Here is a 25,446-nt window from a genome sequence, read left to right on the forward strand (position 1 = left end):
ATTTAAAATAGTACTGTCACAAGTTAAAATTAAGTTTTAACTACATACTTTGAACAAAATGAAGACATATTAGTGTAGAACACACCTGGTAGTGTCACTTCTGTACCCACACAAATATACTCAAATTAATAATGTGATACATAATTTACAAGTTAATAAATGAAAATACACCTTCCCTCTCACTTCACCATGCTGCTAACTCCCCATCTATTTTTCCCCCTAATGAAGATTGATCTGTAAGTATTTATGGCTTCCCTTCACTGCAATACAATGCAATTCTTCCATGCACTGACTAAATACCTTGCTATAAAAGACAAAAAAAGGCACAGTGAAAATATAAGTGAATTCACTTTAAATCTTTGGTGCTGACGGGGCTTCCAAAACTATGGGAGAGGCCACTTAACAAAAGCTTCATTTCACATATTCAGGAAGACTTTTCCCACAGATTCTCTAATGCCTGGTATCTAAGGAGACAGTTCTATTCAAAGAACTACACTTAATTTCTAGTGCATTATACTTCACAGTACTTTGCAGTAGGATATACAGGCACAACAGAAGACGGGATGAAGGCAAGTTTTAAGCATAGTTTATTAATTTCAAGCAATTGCCAGTTCTCAACATCCTCCACCCACATTACACTTTTTACACATGCTGTAGAAGATCCCTCTATCTCCAGTAGTATCACAGTCTGGTCTGCCTTCTGTATGGGGGGTCAATATACACATAAGGGTTCTTCAGAGGTATAATGCCACTTACCCTATGTATGGAGATAAAGTATTATTAAAAAGGTTTTAAAGGAATAATTATCTTCTATTTAAAACTCTTGAACAGCAATTAATTTTTAAACTAAATAGTATGCTCCAAGGTAATAAAACCACATTCTAACTCCACAGGCTGGAATCTTGTTTTTTCTGAAGGCTTGGAAAACTGAGTATGTTAAATATTAAGCTCCTTGTCACCATGAGGGAGAAGGAAACAGAAATCAGCACAGTAGATTTAGCCAAATCTTCCGTATGTAGGACCTCTAGCAAAGACATAAATTAAAAATTTGTGCTCAGGAGGAAAAGGTAAGTTATCCTCCCTATTAGATGAGCTGAGAAATTTTTCCACTCTGTTGCACAGCGGTTCTGTTTGCAACCAGCCACAACAATGAGAATTCAGCTGACTAGTGGCAGCCACAGCTACTCTCCTCAGAGACCTCAGGCTACAGGGACAGGAATTGCCTTAACAGTGTCAAAAAATCCTCAAATCCAGGTTTTTGAAGTCAGAACTAAAGTTTTCTACTGTTTTCTACTGTTGTCAGCAAGAATTAGCCGGATAGGGGACTGAAATCCACTTCGTTTAAATAACCCCTGCCAGCTATTCTCTGTATGGATAATTATGTTTGACAGAATTGAAATAAATAATGAACCTACTGAAGTTAAAGAAAAAAGTGCATCACCTGCTTAAATGTTTACTGGTTAACACATTTATTTTAACCAAATATAATTGCCAGGTTTTTTCCTAAATGTAATAGATTTTGTACTGCTCATTCTATCATTTTAAGAAAACTCCATTTAAAGAGCAATGCTAGTTTACCTACATTTATTGCAATTAAAAAAATCTCTTCAGCCAGAAACAAAACAATATATGTAACAAATTTTAATACAGCAAGTATGTTTCAGGAATTATCAGCAATGCAGCAGTGTTAATCAATTCTAAATTGAAATGCTGGAAACTAAAAGATTAAGACAGAACTAGATGAAGAGTATTTTTCATATCTTTTATAGGACAGAAACCTTTGTTCATGTCTTCTGGTAGCCTTCATCTTCTTTTGAGCTGCACCTACAACACAAAGAACAAGTAAACGAGCAACTTTATGCTTCTCCAGAACAGCTTAAAACAATTCTGTAGGCATTAAGGGGCATCTTTTCTACTGCTTTGTTTCTGTATCACCAACTCATTACACTCTTTCATATTCCTATTTTAAGAATAAAGTACAAAGCAACAGAAAGAATAAGCTACTACTATATCTGTGTAAAAGTGCCCTCAGAAGTGCTGTCTATGTTGTAAAAGCGCAAGTTACACTTGCTGTATTTAACTAGCAAGCAACTAGTGTTTCACTAACATGAAAGCTAACTTCTTTCACTTCCTGTATTAAAGATACCTCAATATGTGGAAATAGGGAGAGTTTGGTTTTTATTAGGAATTTGACAATATAAATTAAGAAGAGACAGGTTGAAGGTTCCAAATAGGTATACATAACCACCCATCTCCTGCTTGTTTTCGTAGTTAGTTCATTACACCTTCTCGGTGGGGTATTCCCCACCAGCAGAATGACCTGCTTTGTGGCATTTTTCCTCATTCTTGAGTGCACTAAGAGTGCATGACTGCTGCCATTATGTACCTAGATGGATACAAAAATCCTTCTTAGTTCAAAGTATTATAAAGTATGTGAAACCAGTGAGGTTTTCACAGCCTGTCAAGATATATTAATAAAAAATGAAAAGATGAGCTTCTTAACATCGTCAAAGAGAACATTAAAACAGCAGTATGGACCTGAAAAGGTTGTTTCTGTTTTCCTCACCCTGTATAACCAACTCAATTGTCTCAAGCTCTTTTAACTTGTTGCTAAATGTTTATCTACACATGCTGTCAGAAATAACCTTGTTAGGAAGGTGAAGTTGGTGTCTCAGCAAATCAGACCCATGGAGTAGGCGTTGAGTGGCCTGTGACTCGCTTTCCTTTTTTCTCTTTCAGCACCATCAAAAGGAAAAGTGAGAAAAACAGCACAAACATTAGTTAAAGCCTGAATTTAATCCCATGTCCTACAGGAATAATTTCATTACAATGAAAGCAGACAGACAGTATCTGTAGGGCTTTTTGCTTTGTTTTTAAGCAGTGATAATTATATAACCAATTAAAATAGCCTATAGCTCTCCCAAAAATCAAAACATATAATAATCCTTTTAATTAAATGATTAATAGGAAATGCAGGGGCGGGTCTTACAAATTACCTGATTTACCATCACTGAAGACAGATTCTTTTAAAAATGGCTACAAATGCCTTGTTCACAAAAGACTTTATTATCTAATGATGCATACTGAAAACATACAGAAATCTGCATGGTCCACTTTACATGCAGCATAACAATCTTCACTTTACAATAAGTAAGTGTCAACTGTTTTATGCAAGAGACAACACTTTAAAGTCACATTTCTTAAAGAAAATCTTCATTTACAAAAGAAATAAAAGGTAAAGAAGCAATTACCGCTTTTAAAAAGCAGCTGCTTTGTTCAAGAGTGGAAGGTTTATGCCTGTATTGAAAGACAACATGATCACAAATAATGAAAACAATGAACAAATGAAACACTTTTAGCATAAAGCAGTACACTTTCAAAATGACATACAAATAGTTAAAAATTTCATTATGTTGTCTATCTATCCTCTAGATATAAGGTCTTTCGAATGAGATCCCAACATATGTAATTACTAAATGAAAACTCTTCTGTAAGTATTGGTTCTATGTCATAGTGAACTGTATTTAACAAAATGTATACAAAGTCTATAGCAAGTTGATTAAAAAAACTAAAGTAATAAGAAACAGTACACTGAAGGCGCTCTATCCATCAAGTGCGCTCTCTCCCAGTTTTAAATGTGATGAACAGAACAGAAGTTGTAACTATGCCACAGTTGCAATGCCAGAAAATAAAACAAGATCATTTCTCAAACATGCAGGGAATTCTGCCACAATGCTATTGTCTCTCATTTGTCAGTTGTTCCAGTAAAATAACAGCTTAAACACCGGTGATGTTGATGGGTTAGCTTACCTTCAGTGTACTGAAAGTTGTACACAACCTGCTTTAAAAGAGGAGACCATCCCTGCGGGCAGGCTCAAGAAGGAACAGACCCCCTTCGGCACTGACTACACCAAGGGCATGCTGCTGTGGCCTGCACACACACACCTAGGAAAATGTGAATATAAACAGCATTTATGCTGGCCATTTTGTAAAGACAAAAATGAAGCCAAGTCTGCTAAAAACAAATCAACCACCCAGTATTACTGCTCTCTTTTTTTTTTCTTTCTTTTTTTTTTATAACAGATGCTTTTTTCTTTTTATAATATATACGAACTGCAACCATATACATTAGCATTGTACTTTTGTGCAGTCTTGGCAATTAAAACAGTTCTACAGTGAAAATTTTCACATAAGACACAAAACAGAATTACTCTAACATTTCTAAAAGAAATATCAGCCTTGATGTTAATTCAAATGTATCATTTCTTCCTCAACTTTGCAGGGGAAATATTTATGTATATATACATTAATAACTGCTGTGAAATTTCTTCAGTCTTTGTATCTTAATTAATCAAACCCTTTGAACTTCTTCATCTGGTTTAAATTTTCTCCTGGATGAAGGCGTGCTGCAGAGCCTGGTTGATGCTAATCCGTTTAGCTGGGTCTAGCATTAGAATCTGGTCCAACAAGTCCTTAAGCTGGTGCACTTTTTTGCGCTGGTCTTCAGGGAGTCGTTGGCACCCAATCAAGTCTGCTAATAGGTCCTTGGTTGGATTAATGGTGCTCATAACAGTAACTTTCTCCTACAAACACAGAAATGGCAGCCTTGTAGAACACAAGTAATGCACAAACCCCCTATCCATCCCTTTTTACAGAGCTTCAGCAGCAGCTTTTCTGCAGGCTTGTCTCATATCTGAGCAGCAGCACCCTGCTCCCAAAAGGGCCTCAAAAAATCATCATGTTCAGAGAAAAGAGTGGAAAAAACACTGTTGTGGGGGAGGCCACCATGAACCTAACATCCCACTTAACTCAGAACATGGGAGTCCACACGGAAAGTTCCCATATTTGACCACTGTTTTGTGATTCTTCTTAAATATGCCAAAATGAAACTAAAATTAATAGTGACCTCATACAATATAACCATATCATACTGAGCATCCTTCTACAAAATGAAGGCAGATTTTCTTTTATTAGTAATTTAAGGATCTGTTATATGGAGATATATCTATACCCTGTATATCTACCAGACTAAATTTAAGATTTTTCTTAAGGGCGTTCCTATCTCCTACGTAAAAAAAACAACTACTTTTGCAATTTTATAACTATCTAATCTGTCCATACTGCTGCAAAAAGACTAGTAGCTTATAAAATCTTGTTTTTAATTGGGAAGCCAAGGTACATTTGAAAGACCATACATAGGAAAGCTCGGAAAAAGTGATGGGTTAATCAACACATGGAGAACTTACCCTTTCCGTGACTTTATCTACTTCTATATACATAAAGTTGAGATTTTGATCAAAGTGCTGATCTTTGAACACACCTTTTCGAATCATCTGGAAAATGAGGAAGAGGCAAGAGTTTCAGGCAAGTTCTCTGTCTTACACATTTCACAATTAACATCAATGTCTATTAATTTACTGCAACATAAGTAATTTAATACTAATAAAAAAATCAAAAGGACAGAAAGAGATGTTCAGATTGAATACAAAGATACAGTTCAAACCCTTCGAAAAAGGACACAGTATCTTTCATTGACTTACGCATTTTTTTTCAGGTCAATGCTTAGAAGGTTTCTGCTTTCACTTTATACTTAGTCTATGAAAAAGAAGCTGTACACTTTCACTTCATAATATTTTAAATCAGTATAAATTACACAGTCAGATCAAAGAAAAGATGTATATGATAAGAAACAGAATTCCAGGAGAACAAAGATTGTATGTTCTACATATTAAGTACTTCTTTTTCTTACCTTGTTTGGCATCTTTCCTTTGAGATCCATGGCAAGTTTCAACATATGATTATTGGTTTTGCCAGGAAACAGTATTTTTCCTGTATAAAGCTCATATAATGTGCAGCCTACAGACCACATATCTATACCATAGTCATAGATTTTTCCTATAACTGAAACAGAGCAATTCCAGTTAATTCCATAAAGGTAGACTTTGATATAATATCACAAAAGCAGACAGATGAAAAAATTCTGATTTGTAAACTATATTGGTGCTGCTCTTTCTTAGGAATAAAAAGCTACCATAAAAGAAGAATGTAAACCTTTCAGCTTTTAAAGTACCCCTATTGTAGAAAAGGGAGGCTTTTACCGAACACTGATCAGCTTTAAATCAGCAAAAACCAGGAAGTCAGAACAATACCTGTAAACTGAAACATAACTATAACCCATCTCACTGAGCTGATCAGCACCATGCATGAAGAGTCAAATGCACACCTTCAAAGTCTGAATTTTTGACAGTCATCATATTTCCAGAGTCATGTTTTGCTAAGACTAGAGAATAAATTCAAGCCAAATTTTCATCTGCTAGTACTGGCACTTGCTGGTTATGTGATAGATGTAGCTAATCCAAACTGTACTTACTGATTTCTGGAGCTCGATAAAATCTACTAACTAGATAGGGTGTGATGTCATTATCTGCAACATGTGAAGCTGAGCCAAAATCACAAAGCTTTAGTATTGTTTTAGACTCGTTCACCTGAAAGTTAAATATAAATATCTATTAGCACTATTTGTGGACAGAATTGATAACAGAACTGTAAAAGTGACAACACATTTAAGTCAAGAGACAGGAAAAACATTCAGTCTTTAAATTGGAAGTTCCTTCCTCTCTATATTCTCAAAAATTATAAAACTTGCTCATAATCAAGCTGAGCATTATTATCTTCAGATCCTACAAAATACCAAAAAAGTCAGTTTCATGTTTCCCATAACAAAATATCCTTGGTGAACCCAGATTTCATTCCAGATACTGAAATTTTATGGATTTAGACTTGCAACTCTAGTATCCAAAGTACCACTAATAAAACAGTATATTATTCACATCTCATGCTTACATAGTAGATTCTACTACTGAGATAGTAATAACAGAACATTTTAGAAATATTAAGTTTGTCACAGTGATGATGTCCAAAAAACCAAAAGGAAACCACCAGATTCCTCTGATGTAGCTCTCATGCCCTACTGGAAAAGAGGCATTAAGAACCTTTCCCCATCATCTCACTCACATAAACAGAATCTCCATTCAGAGTCAAACAACCTACTTCCATTTTGCAGAAAGCAAGAACATCTCTCAACTACTGACGGAAAAATTTCAAATATTTCTCCTGTAAGACACTGTCTTACTTTGGAAAGTCTGCTTTCTATAAAGATAGAGCGGGATGCATGTTTGTTTGAAAAAGATTTTATTGAGATGCTGTGGATGTATTTCTTACTATTTATAACACAATATAATTTTATATCAAAGTTTGAACACTCAACATTTAAATTCGACTTTACCTAAATTAACAGAATTATATGAATTTCAAATATTTTATTTTACACTACAGACCACACAAATAAAAAGTTTTAATTATTTGTTACTTACCAAAATATTATCTGGTTTAATATCTGCATGTAGGATATTGCATCTTTTAAGCAGTTTTAAAGCCAGGAACAACTGCTGGCTGTAGGAACGCACAGCTTTAATGTGGAGTCCAACATCTTTCCCATACTTCTTCAACACCTCTCGTAAATTCATACTGTTAAGGGAAGTCAGGAAAGAAAGAATTGGAAAGCGCTTAACAGAAGAACTTACAGTGGCCTCCTAAATTCTATTACAAACTTGAACAAACCAGTTAGCTTCAACTATTTTTTGAGAAATATAGCATTCAACATTCCACTCTGTGAGCTACAGAATTGAAATAAAAAGGCTGGTCAATCAGATCTGTCTTATACTGTGTAATTACTTACTACAGTGGACTTACTTAGTTCAGAGCATATTTTTAATCAATATCGATATGAGATGATTTATTTGCACATGAACAGCATTTTCTTAACAACCATAAACCCTTTGTACTCATTTTCTTCAGAAATAAATTAAAAAGGAAGCACACAAAAGATAAAAGTTGAGGAGATTCTTTTTTTGCGACTTAAGCAGCAGATGAAAAGGCCATCATTCCAGGACAAAAGCATAACTGGACATAAATAAGGTACAAATGTGTTATCAAGAGATAGTGCAGCAGAAGACAATAATTTGTTCTACAGCTTATTAATGAAACATGATAGTAATCTCACAAAATTTGCATTTTTTCAGTATGTAACTTATCTTCACCCCAAATATGGTAAAACTTAAAATACAACATACAGAGAAAACCTAGGATTTGAACAACTGACGTCTCCAAGAAGGAATGGGGACTAAGGCAATTAATAAATCTGATCTACCGTAAAACACTATCTATAGTCAACCTGTCACAAGAGCTTAATTGCTTGAACAAAAAGTGAGCATGCAAAGAACTACTGTTAAAATTTTCTCCCTAAGGTTGTTACTATATGTGTACTCTTTACAGAATACACAGCATTTTCTGAATCTCTCTGGGAATGCACCTTAATGCAAACCCTTAAAATGAAGAATTATGAAAACTAATAAAAACTGACATAAACAAAAAAAATCATTAAGAGCAGTACTAGCAAGATGAACCACCTTTAATACATTATCTTGTTTCAAATATTTTCCAGGCAACAAACTCACAAGAGTGCTAAAAACAAATCAGAAATGGTTCAGTAGTCTGTGAATTTATGCCCACAGATAATATTTTCTTCAAAGTTCCTTGCATTCTTGAATCTTGGCACTAGGAACAAGGTATCAAATCAGCCAAATCCAGAAAGGTAAAGAAAACACAGTAGTACTTAACCTTTTACAGAGAACCCCAAACATTTGTCATCTTACCTGAGTGGCTCAAATACCAGACAGAGATGTTGTTTGTGGTAGAAATGCCTGAACAACCGTAGACAATGAAACTTGTCATCAGGATCAGCATCATTGAGCTTCTTTAAAAATTCCAGTTCTTTTAGGCCAGTTTTTTGCCTGAAAACAGAGAAATGTGATTATACAACAAAATCAGTTAAACTCTAATTTTTAAAAAATTTAAACATTCACTTGCGTAGCTATAATTACCCAAGAATGAGAAGTGTCTTGTCATTACTTAATGTACCATAGCTAAAAAACCAAAATCACAGCAATGGTTTGCTGTCAGTGACTACACACTGGGTAAGTTTATTTAATTTCTGGATATTCACTGTACCTTTGCAACCTACTTATCCTTTCCTCCTCACTTTCACTTGTATGGAAGGATAAAACTGGATTTTCTCCTGTAACGTGACAGATTTCAAACAGCACTCACTTAAGTTTACTTGTTTAAAAAAGTGCTTCACCACATTCAACAGTATTAAAAGATTTAAACTCAACTGACTATAGATTCAATTACACATCCAAGCTTATTACCTGTACAACACACCAAACTAAAACAGCTTATCACCCTCCCTTTTGCTTTCAAAACTTTCCTAGATATTTATTCACATAACTAAAACAAATCCAGTTATACACACAGTAAGACAACTTTTAAAACTTTCAAGGAAAAATACATGGAAAAAATTTTCATTTAAGTTGTCATTGACACTTAAGAAGTGGACACAAGAAATGACTCTATAAATACTGCAGCAGAGGGTGAAAACAAGTATTGCAGAAAAGTGAAGTCCTCAAAGGACATAGTTTAGGAGATCTTACTTGTTAATGTTCCCTCATTCCGTAAGACTTTTTTTTCGCATTTCAACAGTGAGAGTCCCATCTCTTTTTATGTATGTTATATACATGTAAATGTTCAGAAAATATACAAAAATAATTAAATGTATGGAGATCTTTTTGTAAGTTGCAGATGATTGACTGGGATCCATTCCACAGCCTACCAAACAGATTTGGTCCATCGAAACAAAAGTCCCATCTCAAGAAAAGTGGGGCTCACAACTTGCTGTAACCTTATTTCTCACTATCACTGTTCCCTACAGTTTTGCAAATGAGAAAGTGCCTGATGAAAATGCAAGTACCCTTCTTCCTGTGATAGCTGTAAAGAAGTGTGGATACACAGTCCTCAAGCGCTTCCCATTATCTGGCTCATATTAGCAGAAAAGGCAGGAATCACAGCTGTGATCTGTTACTTCACTTGAAACAAAGGGAGATTCAAATCACATCATGAAAAACTTCCAACTGTTCCACATGCTTTATTAGCATCAAAAAAATCCCATTACTTACATAAGTTCATTGTTCCTGATGATTTTCACAGCTACTTCTTGGTTTGCTCTGGCCATGTCCCTGGCTCGCACCACATTGCTGAAGACTCCCTGACCAGTGTAACCATAGACATTGTAACGTTTATCGAGAACTTCACCTATGTTAACACCTGAGGGATAAAAAACCAAGCAAGTTCAAGTTACAAGGGATAAATGTTATGGAACTTCTCAAGAAAAATAAACCATTCTCTATCATTACAAAATATGAGGGTAAATAGCAAGATCCTTTAATTACATGGTGTAGAACGTTTTGTATCACCTAGCTTTGTGGAAATCATGGGGATCAAAGGGCGATTCTTTAAGTCTGGAGTCCTTTCAAAACTGAGGTTAAAACCTGTATGCTTGTTTCACCCATTACATTACACACTCAAAGAGCACTCTGGGATACATCTACATTAGAACAACAACATTTCAATACTTTCACACATGAGGATCTTCTCCACTCAGCACCCTCACTCTACCTGTCCTTGCTGATAAACAAACACAACTTACGGTAATAGCCCTCTGCATCTGTCCAGTTATCCCTGAGATTGGGGTTTTCTTTGAAGTCTTTTCCAAACCCAGCAGCCCTTAGTCGAGCACTCTGAAATAAAAAGAGAAGTAACAGCTTTGCTTATGTGCTCTGTATTTTTCTTTAACGTTTACTTATCAAAGCCCTTTTTCCCTACTGAAAAACTCTTCTCTCCAAAATACAAACACACTTATCTTGCAGGAGAGAGAAATAACTTAATGTTATTTACATACCAGTGTCTAAAGACTGATGCAAGGAAAAATTGTGAGATCAACAAACAGAATTATTACTAAACATAAATGGGCAAAGTTTCAATTAACATCCACAAGGAATTTATATAAGTCACATTAGAATGCACATTTTGGACCATCTAAGTAAGACTTCTTATTTACAGTAAGTTTATAGTAAAGAAGCTCAGCAATTTGCAAGGAAAACACAACTGTTTAAGCTTTGAATTACATGCTAGTTGTTTCACACCGTTATAAATACTACCATAACACTTCTACAACTGCTGTTGACATCTCTTAACAGACTGGACAATATTTTAATCACACATTCAGAACTATGAGTAGTAAACTTTATCTTCAACCGAGCAAAAGTTTCTGGAAGGGGGAGCTGCTCACTTACAAGCCATATAAATCCCCACTTGTAACTTCTGAACTTTTAAAAATGCATCCTCACACACACACACACATAACCCTTCAAGTATTTATCTTTTTCCAGGTCAGAGGGATACCAGTGTTACTAGAGTAAAAACATAGCCTATGTTATATCTGCCATAAAAATTCTCCAGTTAATTTTGCTTGAAGTTAAGAAGAAATTTCTTGTCTTTACTTATTTCTCAGTGTTGTGCACCAGCAACAAAGCAAAGGATTTATACAAAATGGCACATAAAGTCTCAAAAGCAGTCACTGGACTGCCAGTGTCTGAGGGCCACTGTAACATATTTAGAGAAAAGCTAATGAAATAGTATTAAAGTTACTTTAGTAATTTTAAAAAAGCTGAAGTAGTAACTTAAGTAACTATTCACTAAATTAATAGTGTTAAAGTAAAACCAGAAAATTTCTCTTCATCCCAAATAATCTCCAAAAAAAACCACCAGATTATGCAACATAGCATCATTAGCTAATTACAGTATCTTACACATTTTTAAATTAACTATACATGAATCTGAAAAAAGCTCATATTTAGAACATTGCAATACAGTAACAAAAATAAAAAGCTAAACTTAGATGTTTTTACCATGTGCCATTGTATTCAAACAGCAGGTGAATTAGCCAGTTGCTTACTCTGGTAAAATTACCACTAACTTCAGCAGGTTTTATTTCACAGAAACACTAATTAAGAACACTTTACCTGCCTTGGCTGAGCAAAAGATTAAGAACATACAAGTCACTTATCAGCATGTGCTTTTACAAATCAAAGTCCTCACAACCCTCAAGTGACAGTGACTCTTAACAAAAATCAAGCAGAAAAAAAATCATACATTTCATCTCCAAGAATTACCTACATCAAAGTATGCAGCGAACATATCATCAGATTCTGTGAACATATCGGGAGCTAGCAGCTTCTTCTGAGATGAACCTTAAAATGAAATTCAGATTACTCAATAAGAAAAAGATGTCAAATGATAACTGTTGCCAGTGTAACATGGTATCTTTACAGCATAGTCTAAGGTCAGTATATTGGCAAACAGGTAGCTCTACTAATATTTCTAGCAAATACCATTTCATGTATTTCACGCTCCAGAATACAAAACTCAGAGTAGCTCTTCAAACAACTAAAAAATTTTTATCTCCTTGACAGATTATGTGTAATAGCTTTCAAGTAAACATAGCAACGAGAAAAACTACATGCTTACATGCTCCCTACAAATAATGACTACATCTATATATGTCTATGTATAAAAAGAAGTATAAAATTACTACGTGTATATATAAAAAAATACAGTCACACTTTCACTACACAAGTTCAGGCTTTTCTGCTAATCACAAGCTATTTTGCTGAAAACCAAAGTAGTGCAGCCCAGAAATTATTTCTTTGGAAAATGTTTTCTCAAACCCTGCCAAAAAGGAGCCGGTGTGCGGTTTTTTGTCAAACACATTTACTATTGTGTTAAAGAGAAACATTTTTGTTATGGGCAATATTATCCCTTTCTCACCTTTTAATCATCTTTAAGTCCCAAAGACATTTTACTTGGTTGATAAGATAAAAGTAAAGAAATATAAATTAAGTACACATTAGTAAAAGCAAGCAAACTTCAAACTACTTCATTCACGCACACATTATGGTAGCCTTCCATGAACATGGTAAAATGGAGCCCCTCCCTTCACTACACAATGGAGAAAAGTAAATGGTTAATTCAGCTCAGAGGCTTCAGGTCTCATGATGCACAAACCCCTTCCATACCAAATAAGCAGACTGAAATCTGACAGCATAAAAAAGTCATTCAGCATGCTGATACCACTGTTTCAAGGTATAGATCTAACACTTGTGGGGAGGCAGTTTATACCACTGTTTTGAGCTACAGACCCTTCTTGAAACTTCTCCAAATTTTCCTTTTAGTTCCAGTTACCTGTACTGGGCTACAATGAGTATTGACTAGTTTCTTAGCAACTCATTACTCTGGCCCTGTAAGAGGTCATGATAGAAATAAAAATTTACTCTTGCAGAGGAAGATAACCCACTATTTTCAGCTGTTCTTACAGCCACCTCCAACCCAGAATCCTACCACCAGATGTGAACGTAACTTTAAAAATCTTTTTTACAGGTCTATGTGGAAAATGTCTACATAGTTAAGACTTAGTATGTTTCAATAGACAAAATTAGAAAGCAGTACATGCTTTGACAAAATAGGAAAAAAACACTGTTAGACATCACAAACCTAGACTTGTGGTATGCAAAGAAAGCGCTAAAACAGTTCTTTCCACCAATGTTGCAGAACAATCTGAAAACACACAGCTCAAGGGAACAGCATAAACTACAGTGCAGTACAGCAGTCCCAAAGAGATGCAGCTTAACTACTGTGAGGAGAAGCACCCACTAGAGATAGCGTATTTAGCCCCCAAAGGTACGTGTGGCACAGGACATGAAATACAAGCTAACTGCAACTCTCCCTCTGAGGGGTTGGGTAGGCTCCACAGCCCTCGTTAAACATTGCCATTGCAATTAAACTGTAGAAAGAAACCAGAGCAGCTTAAACTAGCTCAAGTACAATGACACAGTAACTGCACACACCTCTGACTACTTGGAAGATATACAGTAATCCACTTTCAAAAGACAAAAAAAAGCAGGAGACTTTCAATACTACAGGGTGCACTGGGAGATGTCCCATGTTCCTTTTGTTGCAGTTGGCACAAGGCAGGTTTTACATCAAAACTTACTTCCTTTCAAAATGGTTGTACAATAGAGTACAAGAAGGAGGGAAGAGAAAGAAAATACCCATTTCAGCAATTAGTGATGCTGCTAAAATGGACTGACTAGCAATGACCCACAAAAGCTTTAATCATTCTAAATTACTATAGACTCATTTATATTTTGTCATTGTGGTTTTCACCAGAAAAAGGTATAAAAGGAGCATAATTTCCAACCCTCACAAAATAAAGTCTAGGACTACACTAAGCTTCTAAGAAAACAACTTGCCTAAGTGAAAAGAAAAAATTTGGAAGGGTAACCATACAGACCGACATCATTATTTGTTCTTCCAAATGTAAAACACAAATTGTATTAAGAGTTATTAGAAACTAATGAGGAAGCTTTATTTTAAGTACCATCATATTTGCAAGAACGTTTGCAAATTCCATCCAAAAAGTCAATCTACTTCCTAGTCAGGAAGTACGTAAGTAAACTAAGCCAAATGCCTGAGCTTTCATAAATTGCATTAGAGATTTCAGAATCTTACCATTGTTCTGTTCAACTGTCATGAGGTTGTGCTTGGCTTTCACTGATGCCTCAAATGTGTCCACATTTTCCCGTTCATACTCCTTAACATCAGCAGCAACTCTTTCTAGGATGTCGTCAGGAGAATTTGAGCGACTACGTGTACTGCTTTGAGGGCTGCTTGGTTCAGATGGCACAGATATGTTACTGTCTTCTGTCTGGCCTTTGTATTTCTAAAAAGAAATTTAATTTTTAATCTCACTGAATATTAACTATTTGATTATGCACAACAAAATGTCAGCAGCAACATATTTATTACTAAACTGTCCTGGCACACGAACACTGAAATACAGTCTTTGAGGAAAAAATAATTATTTTATATCCTACATTTTAGAATACTTCCCCAGTTTTATTAGTGTTATGGTACAGAAAAGCAGTTTTTTGATTCTGTTTTTTATATGAACTGGAAATAATATTTATTCATTCGTGTCGAAAAATTTCAGAAGCATAAAAAAAACTTCAAACATCATCTTTACAATTTTTGTTACTCTTAAGTACTATGAAATTACACAGATCTCACTTCCTATCCCAAAAGGTAAAAATTAAGATGAAGAAATGCTGCTACAACTCAGTTGTCAAGGTCGAACTATTGAATAATACAAGCAGAGGTTTGTCCATTTAGGGAATTCAGCTCTGCAATTTGCTTCCAGCCTGCAGCAACGTAACCAGTCTTTAAAAAGAGTTTATATGGTTTGGCTCACTCATTGTCCTGAGGGATTTTACAATGGGCTTTGCATAAAATTCAAACCATTACCAGTATTTTTAGTGCTATTTAAAATACGCAGGACATTAAAGCCAGTGATTTTGTACCTGATACTAAATAAATACACTACAACGTTTTGCCTGCTATGTTCTAATCGTGTGCCAAATCCCACCTTTGAAAAGAGGTAACTGACTTGTACTGCACAATGCCACCCTCTTTGGCCACAGCTCCCTTCAGGGATCTCGATCACACATTACACCTGTGACTACTGTTACCTTGCTACCTGTAGTAAGAAGTTCAAGCTACGTTCACGTGCTTTTAGGGAGGAACCCTTGACAGTGGCTTTACAAGATTTTCGAAATTGACATGGATAACTTCTACTTGGAACAAACTGACCAGTTAGGTTAATTGATATATAATTTACTGTTACACTGACATTATATCAATGATTCAGCTACAGAGAAAACCTACACATGATGAACATTTTTAACATGTCTTAAGACTGTCAGAGCATGTTTAACTGTAAAATTGTAAAACTGTGTTTTAACTGCAAAAAATGACTCACAGAAGAGTGACTTCAGTTTTAAAAGCAATGCTGTGACAAAAGAAGTGTAGCATTTAAGAGAGACTAACACATTTACAATGAACTAACTGGAAAAATACAGCAATAGGAATTACTATTGTAATGAAGCAATAGGCAAAGAGCCTTCCTTTACTCTGACATTTCACGCTAAAAAATCAGAGTTAGTTCCTGTAACCATGTACCTGAACAATTGCTTGCCGCTGTAATCTCCTTTGTCTTATCTCTGCTTCTTCATCCTCTTCTTCCAAATCAAAGTCTTCAAGACTACAAAAATATGGTTTTTTTATATAACTTCATAAACATACAATTATCTACTGAATTTTACCAAGTGCAGTTGAGCACAGAATATATTAAACAATAGCTGTTCAAGTGACTCAGAAAGCAATGGTGTATGAAATCCCACTGCATATATTTACACTTCCTTACAAAGAAAATTTATCTCTTAGTATCTCATTGGGGCTTTCTGCATTGCATTTTTAATTGCAAACAATTAACAGCCCTCTTCTAAAGGACAACAAACAAACAAAAAATCCTTGCTCCTTTTCACTGTGACATCACTTTTCCTTAATAACTTACAAAGAATGCATACTCTTGCACAATTGAATAGGTAGATGTTTAGGAAATAAAAACACTATTTGCAGACAGCAGTTAATCCTTTCAGCCATTAAAGCTTTTCTCAAGGAGTAAGTTTTAATAATCAGACTAAAAGTTTTCACAATATACTGATCAAGTTGAATTTAAAAACCTAGTGATATATCCTTTCCTCAGGTCTGCCCACCAGCCAAAAGGTCTTGGTATTTTTTGCATATTCTAAAGTTTTCTAGATTCTCACAACACTAATTTAACCAGATCACAAGAACAAAGACATGATTATGGTTTTAGGTGACAACTCAAAACTGCATCATGAAGATAAATGTTAGTTCATTCTTGGTATCAGTGGAACTGCAGGTATAAATAATCAGTGTATAGTCTTACTTTTCATCTGATGAAGACTCCTGTTCTGCTTTCATGCCCTCAGAAAGACTCCCTTTAAATTTGTCTTCCTTAACTTTGCTTCTGCTCCTACGTCTATGGCCACCTCGTGACCTGGACCTCCTTCGAAGGCGAGATCTACTTCTCCGGCCTCTATCCCTGTTTGATAAGAACAAGAGATTTGGATTTTGGAGGAGATTGTTTTGGTTTTTTTAAGAAAAGGAAGAAAATCTTTTCAGAAAACAAAGACACACAATGATTCCAAGTAATAAAACAATTTAATTCATGGAGGACAAAAAGAATATAACTGTGCTAGCACATATTAACATGGACCAAAAAAAAAATAGCATGGTCTTTTTACACATAAGATAGCAATCCTTATTCTTCCTGTAATATCTTACAAAATACACTTCAAAACACAGGGTGTCTTTACCTCCTCCGAGGAGATCTACTCCGCCTTCTGGGAGATCGGCTACGTCGAAGGGGTGTTCGAGATCTCCTCCTAATGGGGGACCGAGACCTTCTTCTGGATGGGGACCATCTGCTGGGTGGGCTGACATCCTTTGACCTTTCACGCCTGGACAAAATGTCATCCCTGGTACGTGTTCTTAAAACAGAGGAAGAGAGTGGTAGTAAAAATCAGGAGCAAGCTGAAAACAAAAAAGTCCATTCCCTCTAAAAACTCAGTCGAAAAATCTTACTGCAGGTGAGGGACCACCAGATGGGCTTCTGAGGGAGAGATGGATAAGTAGGCTGCAGAGCTGGCTGCCCTTCCTGCATGTCTCTCCCCACCCTGGGAAGTCTGCGCCCAGACAAAGATCTAGTTCAGGACAAGTCTGGAAACAGCACGCTAATTACTACCATGAAGCTAAGAGAGGTTTTAAAACAAAGCTTGTGTTTAGGTCTTGCATAAATAGTGGTCTGTTTTCATGTTTACCAGAAACAGTACTGAAACAATACATAAACCCCAAAATCTTATATTGAGAATTATTTCACCAACTTTCCCACCATGCTATTGAAATTTAGGCTTAGGATCAAGCTATTTCACAGTAGTGACAAAAATATCTGTTTTAATTTGGGGCACTACAGCTGCATGGCTTGAACGTTTCACACATTCTAAAACAGTATATGAAAGCTAGAATTCTTAACTAAAATCTAAACTATCCCTTCTCAAATTAAAAAAAAAAAAATCAAGTCTGATACTATATAAACTATTCAAAATGTGTTTATTCTTGCCTATACAGATTCACAATTATTCAAGAAAAAAAAAAACCCTTGATGGGGTTACTACATTAAAAAGCATAACTGCATGACATCAAGAGCTCAGTCAAAAACAGGAAAGATAAAAATTAGAAATTCAACAACTATTCTAATGAGGCTGCACTAGAAATCAGAAAATATTTTCACAGTATTTCAAATGAATTGTTGATACTCTATTTTTTTCTGCTTCTTATTTTTGATTTTTAAAAAAAAAATCAAGTCGGAACGACTCATTACAGGTGCTATATCTCATCAATGAACAAAATATCTTGGGTCTGAAAGACTAGTTCCACCCATTCTATGATTTTTTCATTTGTTTTGAGACTTCTACATCAGTTTCAATTACCTTAACTACAATGATCAGACATACAGAACTGATGCAAAATAGTAAACAGTGAGGCAAAAGGAAAATTTATGCATGTGCAGAGTACTGGCAGTTTCTACAAGGAATTACTGTACTCAAACACTGGAGTAGGCCAATACCTTTAGGTCAATTAATTTATATTATGTTCTTGTGAACGATACTATATGAAAAGGCACAGGATGAAGAGTTCCAGGCTTCCTGACTAAGAGAGTGGTTGTACTGCCAAAACCCAATCAAAGTATCAGTTACAAAAAATTAATTCGTTCCGAGATCACAGGAACGAGATAAAAAGTGGAAGATGATTAAGAATTCATAGTAACATCACATAACGAGTAACTCTAGTCAAAGACCTGAGAAGTGTCTTACAAGATTAGAACACTGGAAACAAACTTGAAAATGAAATTACTGGGATTTTTTTTTGGTTACAACTGTTCATTAAAGCTCCTGAAATTCTCTGGTAGTCTGAGTAATTACAGGTAGTTAAAAGCTGAACACAGGTGGGATTTATTCAGATGGCTTACAAGGAAAGATTATTGGCTTACAAGGAAAGATTATTCCTGCTGATCTGCAAAGACCTCCAGCAGAAAGTATTTCAGTAGACCCCACTCACATGCTCCTCACCACGCAGCTACAGAAGTATGAATTTGACAGCAAAATTCTAGACACATGCATCACTTGAAATAAGTGTCTAGACAACAAATTCAAGCTGGCTGCAATGTAAGCTGTCAAGAAAAATGAAAACTGAAAGATGCAAAATGTTGCAGAGGAAAAGTCAACTACTATGCCAGAAAAACTCAGTGGTTGAGCCGACACATTCCTGATTCACCAGAAAGCAGCCAGATAAACTGGTAGCATTTACAATACTTGCTTGATCAGGTTAGCATCACTAGGGCCACTCTCCAAAGTAGCCAAAGATACCCTATCCTGACACCAGAGTAACCTTCAGTGATTCAGGCTGAAACTTTCACATTTTTAGATGATTATTCACTAAGCTTTGTGGTTCCAATTTGTTTTAAATTCATACTTCTTTGGTCTTAGTTCTCAGACCGGGTGATGCTGAGCCCCTGATACAAAGTTTTAAATTATTCAATGCTGAACTCTTGAGACTCTTAAACTTCTTACAGCTAATGAATTAACTTCCAAAAATGCATACTTATATTGTTCTCTTCACGGAAACTTGCCTCCCAGGTATTATTAGCTTTCAAATATCAAGATAACTGCTTTCACAGCTAAACTTGTCTTTTTAAAAAAATGCCAAGACTACACCAATCCATTCTTCTCCTTCAAGTGTATGCAAAATAAAGTAATTACATACAGCAGTCCAATAACAAAGTAACATTGCCATCCCTCTAGTAACAGATTAAATGAAAGTCCACATTAAAAAAAAATTAAAAAAGGACTCTGAGAAGGACATCTTGATATAAAAACTTGCTTACATTTACACACACTAACTCCATCTATCATTAGGGCTTTTTTTAAGGGAAAAAAGGGGCTAATTACCCACTTTCAGCCAACACTAATATGTAACCCCGGAGAGGATTCTCACTCCACAGAAGTTTCAGCAAGCAACAGAACTACTGACTAAGAAACAAAATAGAAGCCAAATTCTGAATCCAACCAGCGATAAAAAGGAGAACACAGTTACAAAACTTGTTCCCAGTAAGGGTGTGAGCAGCAAATAACTTTACCAACCACAATATGAATTTGCATATCTGACAGCTGGGAGGAATAGTTTTTTTAAAAAACTGAATACACACAAAGTAAGCATATGATATAATTTACAATCTGTTTACTTTTTAAAGTACCTATTTTCCAAATAAAATGAGGTGATAAACACCAAACTAAAGACAGTTCATCCTGTAAAGCATTTTTGTGATGGCTCATGACACCTTTAAGTTACCTGGGAGAAGAAAGACGCCTCCTTTCTGATTCTCTTCTTTTTCTTTCTGCAGATCTACTCCTCACTCTTCTAACCGGAGACCGGGTTCGAGAGGGGGATCTACTCTGTTTAGATCTACGATCGTTAAAGAGAGGGGATCTGCTCCTCCTTGACTTTTCACGCGGTTTGGGAGATAAGCTTCTCCCTTTTGGGCTACGGCCAGGTCGTCTAGGGGACCTGTTTTCTTTCCCTGAAGAGGCATCTTTAGAAGGAGATTTAATTGGCTTTTTTTCTTTGTCAGTCTCTGATCTCCTAGGTTTTCTATCTTTGGATCGTGATCTTCTATCTTTGGATTTGCTTCTTAGTTCTGCTGGAGATTTAGATTTTCTACCACGATCTCTGCTTTTGCTTTCATTTACAACTGGAGACTTTCTGCGGTCTCTTGATTTACTTTTATCATCAGCTTTACTTCTATCCTCTGGAGGAGACTTAGACTTTCTGTTTTTCTCCTGAGATCTCCTCTTAAGTATGGGAGACCTAGATTTCCTTGTCTGATCTTGAGACTTACTTCTCTTGTAAGGACTTTTGGATTTCCTCCTTTCTTTTGACTTGCTTCTAGTAGTCTTCTCTTTGACTCCATCAACTCCTGTCTTGGCTTTCTTTTTGTCAGATCTGTGCCTAGTCCTTTCTTTTGATTCACTCTTACTTGCTTTCTTGGAACTAGTTTTATTGTCCACAGGTTCTAATTTCCCCTTAGTATTTGACTTTGTTGTAGGTCGTGCTCCATTTCGTGCTTTTTCATTAATCTCCCCCTCTTCCTCAGATCCTGACTCGTAACCTTGTAATATTAATCCCATCCCAGACTGGACTTTTCCTTCCATTAATTCATTTTCAAGTTCAGCTTTCAGCAATGCTCTTTGTTTCTCTAAGTCTTCCAGAGGAGCCAAAAAATCAATTTTAGTTCTTTTAGCTGGTCCATCTTCTTTGTCAGAGGCATCAGCCACCTCTTTCCATTTATGTTTCTTATGTTTGTGTCTGTGTTTATGTTTTTTGTCCTTATCATCTTCTGAAGAATGTTTATGTTTCTTGTGTTTACTTCGGTGTTTGTGTTTCTTTTTTTTGTGTCGGCTGTGCTTGTTCTGAGGTTGGTCTGCCTCTGACACTTCCCCATTTTCTTCATTCACACTTTTCTCAGATGCCTCAGCATCCTCAACCCTGCAAAAAAAATAGAGATCAGTACCATAAACTCACTGTAGTCCTTTATCTCACAGTAAGTAAACAGCCTTTTATGATAGAAACTAACTGGCATTTATTCACCTACCTTTGGGAGAATTAAAAACGTACCACTAATTTAAGTAAGTTATAACAGCAGATACACTTCCTCAGGAACAGAGAGCTATGGCTGCAGAAAGAAACAGTACGGAAGGAACAGACAGCAAACGCACTGACAAAACCAAATGTGTGGATGGAATCAATGCTTACACAATACGTGACATTCCATTCTGACCTATCTGTTAATAGCACACAACAGTGCTGAATATTTATCTGCCAGTCCATAAACATCCATGTCGCGTTCTGCTCCACTCCAGTGCCTAACCTGACCTATGCCTTTTACAAGTATTTTCAAGTGGCAGAAAACAGCTGTGCTCTAAAGACCAAAAATTATTTCAAGGTATGATGTTAATCACCTTAGGAAACCTTGCAAAATCTCATGCAGAGTTTACCAACTCTGTTAGCTGCAATTTTGTTCTCTAAGTGTACATACCTGTTAGAAAATGTTCTTACACATTTATATTATTTATGCAATACAGGGAACACTATTGAGGAACAGGATAAATTAAGGAAGTCTAATTTCAGAGCAGTTTTCTGATAGTATGCAGCAAATTAGCAGTTTCAAAAAAAATGTGGTAATCTTGAGACCATGCCATTGACCAAAACAGCTGAAAATAAGTCTACACGCAGGTTATTAAAATAATAATATACAGTATTTCTTCTAAAAAGAATATTTTCAATTAACTACAATTTCTCCAAACAGGAACTTCAAAAAATGTAAAATTCAGTCCTGATGTTACACATTCCCTTGTATTATCTTCAATAGCCACTGAAACTGGCTTAGCAATAGGGGTTTTTACAGTGTTTAGCAAATCCCTCCCAATCTCCTTCAGAACATCAATTAAGTTACCATCTGTGGTAATATAGACATTTGCCTTTTGAAATAATATTACAGGTGCCAGAGCTCACCTTTCTACAAATTCACCCCATCTAAACTACAGTTTTGAAATTCAGTAGTTACCATTTTAATAACTTAAACATAGCTCTTTGCTGTATACTAAGCCTCACCAGGTGAAAAGAAATTCCAAACATGACAGTAAGGAGCAGGTGGTGAACATACACAGAAATGGGGAAATTATGTTCTGAACTCCACTGGTTTCACACGACACTTGTTTCTGAAGAGTATGATCAATAAGCTGACCCAATTAACGTATCAGAGATACTCTAAGCCAGACCTAAAGGACAGAACCTCACTACAAATTTGACTGTGTTCTTAATTAAGGACCTTCAAGCAGCACACATTTACTTTCTCCTGCTTAAGGCAAATTCTTGTACTAGTAAATAAAGGTGACTTTTCTCAAAGTAGACTAAAATATTTGCTAAAATCATTCAAATTGTAGTGCTATGAAATGTTCCAAAAGGAACTGTTTGAGTTAAAAATATAGAATATTCAGAAACTTAACTCAGAATGCTCTTGTCTTTCACATTTTCACTACTACTTCTGCTTACTCAAGGCATACAGAAAGGTGTTTTTCTTAATTGCTACCTCCTGATGCTCCACATCATTATAAGAGAGTATCAGAACAAAAGAGGAAAAACTGGCTTAAAAAGAGCTTATTTTATCTTGCACTTGGCATTAAAACAATTTTTAAAAAGAAGAAGTATTAAATGTAAAACTTCTTCAACTTGAATTTGCCATCCTGAGCAAGTCTATCTGTCACATAAGTGGGGAAATGGGACCAGGAGAATTTTAAGGAAACTATGTGCCTTTCAAGATTTCTTTTAGTTGGATCCAAGATCCTGTGTAAGTACCCAATTAACACATTAAAGGTACTTCAAGGCATTATAAAAATATTAAAGACAATACAAATCACATCTGTTCAAGCTGTTCCAGGTAAGTCTTCCTGCTCTTAATAGCAGAAAGTGACACCAAAATCTTTAAGGAATGTATTTTGTTATTGTATTTTGGAGTTATGTAATACCCTCATCTTAAATTCTGGAAAAGCCAACTGGTAGCAAAGGTGCCAGATGAGACACATCACCTCAGTATTATCTCAAGCCACTACAGCTGCCAATACAACTGCCAGCTGTCTTTGTAACTCAACAGTAAAATTAGGTTCATTAATATGCAAAATAATAGTTCAAGTTTTCTTCATGTACAGGGACATATTTATTTCAAGTAATTTCATTAAACTGTGGACAAACTTTTACTTCAATTAAATGCTTCAGAGCTATCACGACATGGATGAAAAAACCTTTTAAGAATGTTTTAGAAGGTGATGAGGCATATCTACACATTTACGTTCTAATGGCTTTAAATAGAGAGGAACTGTGACATGAACTTGTTATAGCCCTACTTTTTCCTATTTTTGAATTCAAGGAGAAGAATCACAGGAAGCTCATAAAGATGTGCAGTGATTTCACACATCTTTTCCTTCATACAGGGCTCCTATCATCAGCTCCTACCTTATTACTTTACTTTCTCTCTACAATACTATTCTTCACGTGCATGCGTTTTACATGGCGCACATGTACTCCCACTGCATTTCCTCACCTCCTTCGTACTCTCAGGATAAAGAATAAAACCAAGCCCCAAATCAAAACTCTTCAAGGAGAAAAAAACCACACAAAACAGTTTATATGCCTAAATATTAATGCAGTAAAGAGGAGCGATAGGGCAAGCTCTCTAGAGCAAGATCCTTAACTCCCAGCGGAATTTCCAGAAGATTGTGCTCACGAGCTCCCGAGTGTGGACAAGCCCAAACCCCACGGCACTAACCGGGGTGCCTGGAAAACGCACGCCCGGGAGCCCCGTTCCTGCGGGGAGGCGGCAGCTCGATCTTAGCTTCCCAACGGGAGCCTGGACTTGCCAGTCATTTCAAGGGCTGGAAGGAGGGGCTGGCGGCAACAAATCACTTTCTGCTTCCACCAGCACGGGCACTTTCTATACCGCGAGAGCGATCGGGGCCCGGGGGAAGCAGGGAGCAGGGTTCGCCGCAAGGCGGGCAGCGGCTCGGCGGCCCCAGGGCAGCCCCTCGGCACCCGCCGGCCCGGAGCCCCCCGGCCCCGCTCGGACAGAGTGTGTGGGGCTGACTGTACGTTCGAGTGGCGGGGGGATCCCGGGGAGCGGCGGCCCGGATCGGCCACAGGGATGCCCGGGCGGGCAGCGGCCTCGCAGCCACGCGAGGGATGCGCTTCCCTCCCCCGCCTCCCTCTGTCCTGCGGCCCCCGCGCCAGCGGCAGAGCCGGTTCGCCGGCGGCACTCCCGGTTCCCGCGGCCGGAGCGCCACCAGGGCGGGAAGGCGCACGCGGGACTCCCGGGGACACGCGCCCGCCGCCGCTTCTCTTTCCTTCTCTTCTCTTCCCTTCCCCCCTCCCCCCGCGCGGCCCTCTCGCATCCACAGGCAGATCCTGCGCCCCAGGCCCCGCTGGGCCGCCTCGCCGCGGGGCTAGAGGCCCCTACACCAACCTCTCTCCCCTGGAGAGGCCGCCTTCCCCCATCCTCCTCTCCATACTCCCTTCCTCCTCCTCCTCTCTCTCCACTTCCACCCGGGCCGCTTCTCGTCGTCTCCGTCCCGTGTATGTGTCCCCCCTCCCCAATCCTCTCGCCCGCGCTGCTCCTTCCCCCTCCCCTCTCCTCCTCCCCAAAGCTCCAGAGCGAGGAGCCTCCTCCCCTCCAGCCGCTCCTTACTCGGGCGGTCGCTGCTCGGGCTCGGCCGCGGCGGCCATTTTGAACTTCCGAACTCCTTCGCTGCCGCCGCCGCCGCCGCTGGGAGGGGGCGGGGGGAAGACGCGGGGCCGGAAGTGAACCCCGCGCGCGGGGCCGGGAGCGCGACGGCGGCTCCGCCCCCC

At 37.3% G+C, this 25,446-nt stretch overlaps 1 protein-coding gene across 3 annotated transcripts; it reads right to left on the reverse strand.

Moving 5' to 3' along the window:
• Nucleotides 1-564: 564 nt before the first annotated feature.
• Nucleotides 565-25,394, reverse strand: PRPF4B (pre-mRNA processing factor 4B). Of its 3 annotated transcripts, XR_004416989.1 has the most exons (20): nucleotides 25,286-25,394; nucleotides 20,344-21,537; nucleotides 17,253-17,426; nucleotides 16,823-16,978; nucleotides 16,030-16,111; nucleotides 14,524-14,734; nucleotides 12,133-12,206; nucleotides 10,604-10,694; nucleotides 10,074-10,221; nucleotides 8,715-8,852; nucleotides 7,374-7,527; nucleotides 6,371-6,485; nucleotides 5,750-5,901; nucleotides 5,247-5,333; nucleotides 4,306-4,583; nucleotides 3,811-3,945; nucleotides 3,252-3,297; nucleotides 2,646-2,732; nucleotides 1,779-1,824; nucleotides 565-757 (listed from the first exon to the last, which is right to left on the reverse strand). XR_004416989.1 is itself a non-coding variant. In XM_033051186.2 (15 exons), exons 1-15 carry the CDS (start codon nucleotides 25,321-25,323, stop codon nucleotides 4,380-4,382), a joined length of 3,018 nt encoding a protein of 1,005 aa, XP_032907077.1. In that variant the 5' UTR covers nucleotides 25,324-25,394; the 3' UTR covers nucleotides 3,252-4,379. The 3 variants fall into 3 exon arrangements, 1 of the variants encoding a protein (XP_032907077.1); XR_004416988.1 differs by having other exon boundaries at nucleotides 3,811-4,583; XM_033051186.2 differs by lacking the exons at nucleotides 565-757; nucleotides 1,779-1,824; nucleotides 2,646-2,732 and having other exon boundaries at nucleotides 3,252-4,583.
• Between the last annotated feature and the right edge of the window lie 52 nt (nucleotides 25,395-25,446).

This window comes from Catharus ustulatus, chromosome 1 (assembly GCF_009819885.2).
Source record: "Catharus ustulatus isolate bCatUst1 chromosome 1, bCatUst1.pri.v2, whole genome shotgun sequence".
Classification (NCBI taxonomy): Eukaryota; Metazoa; Chordata; class Aves; order Passeriformes; family Turdidae; genus Catharus; species Catharus ustulatus.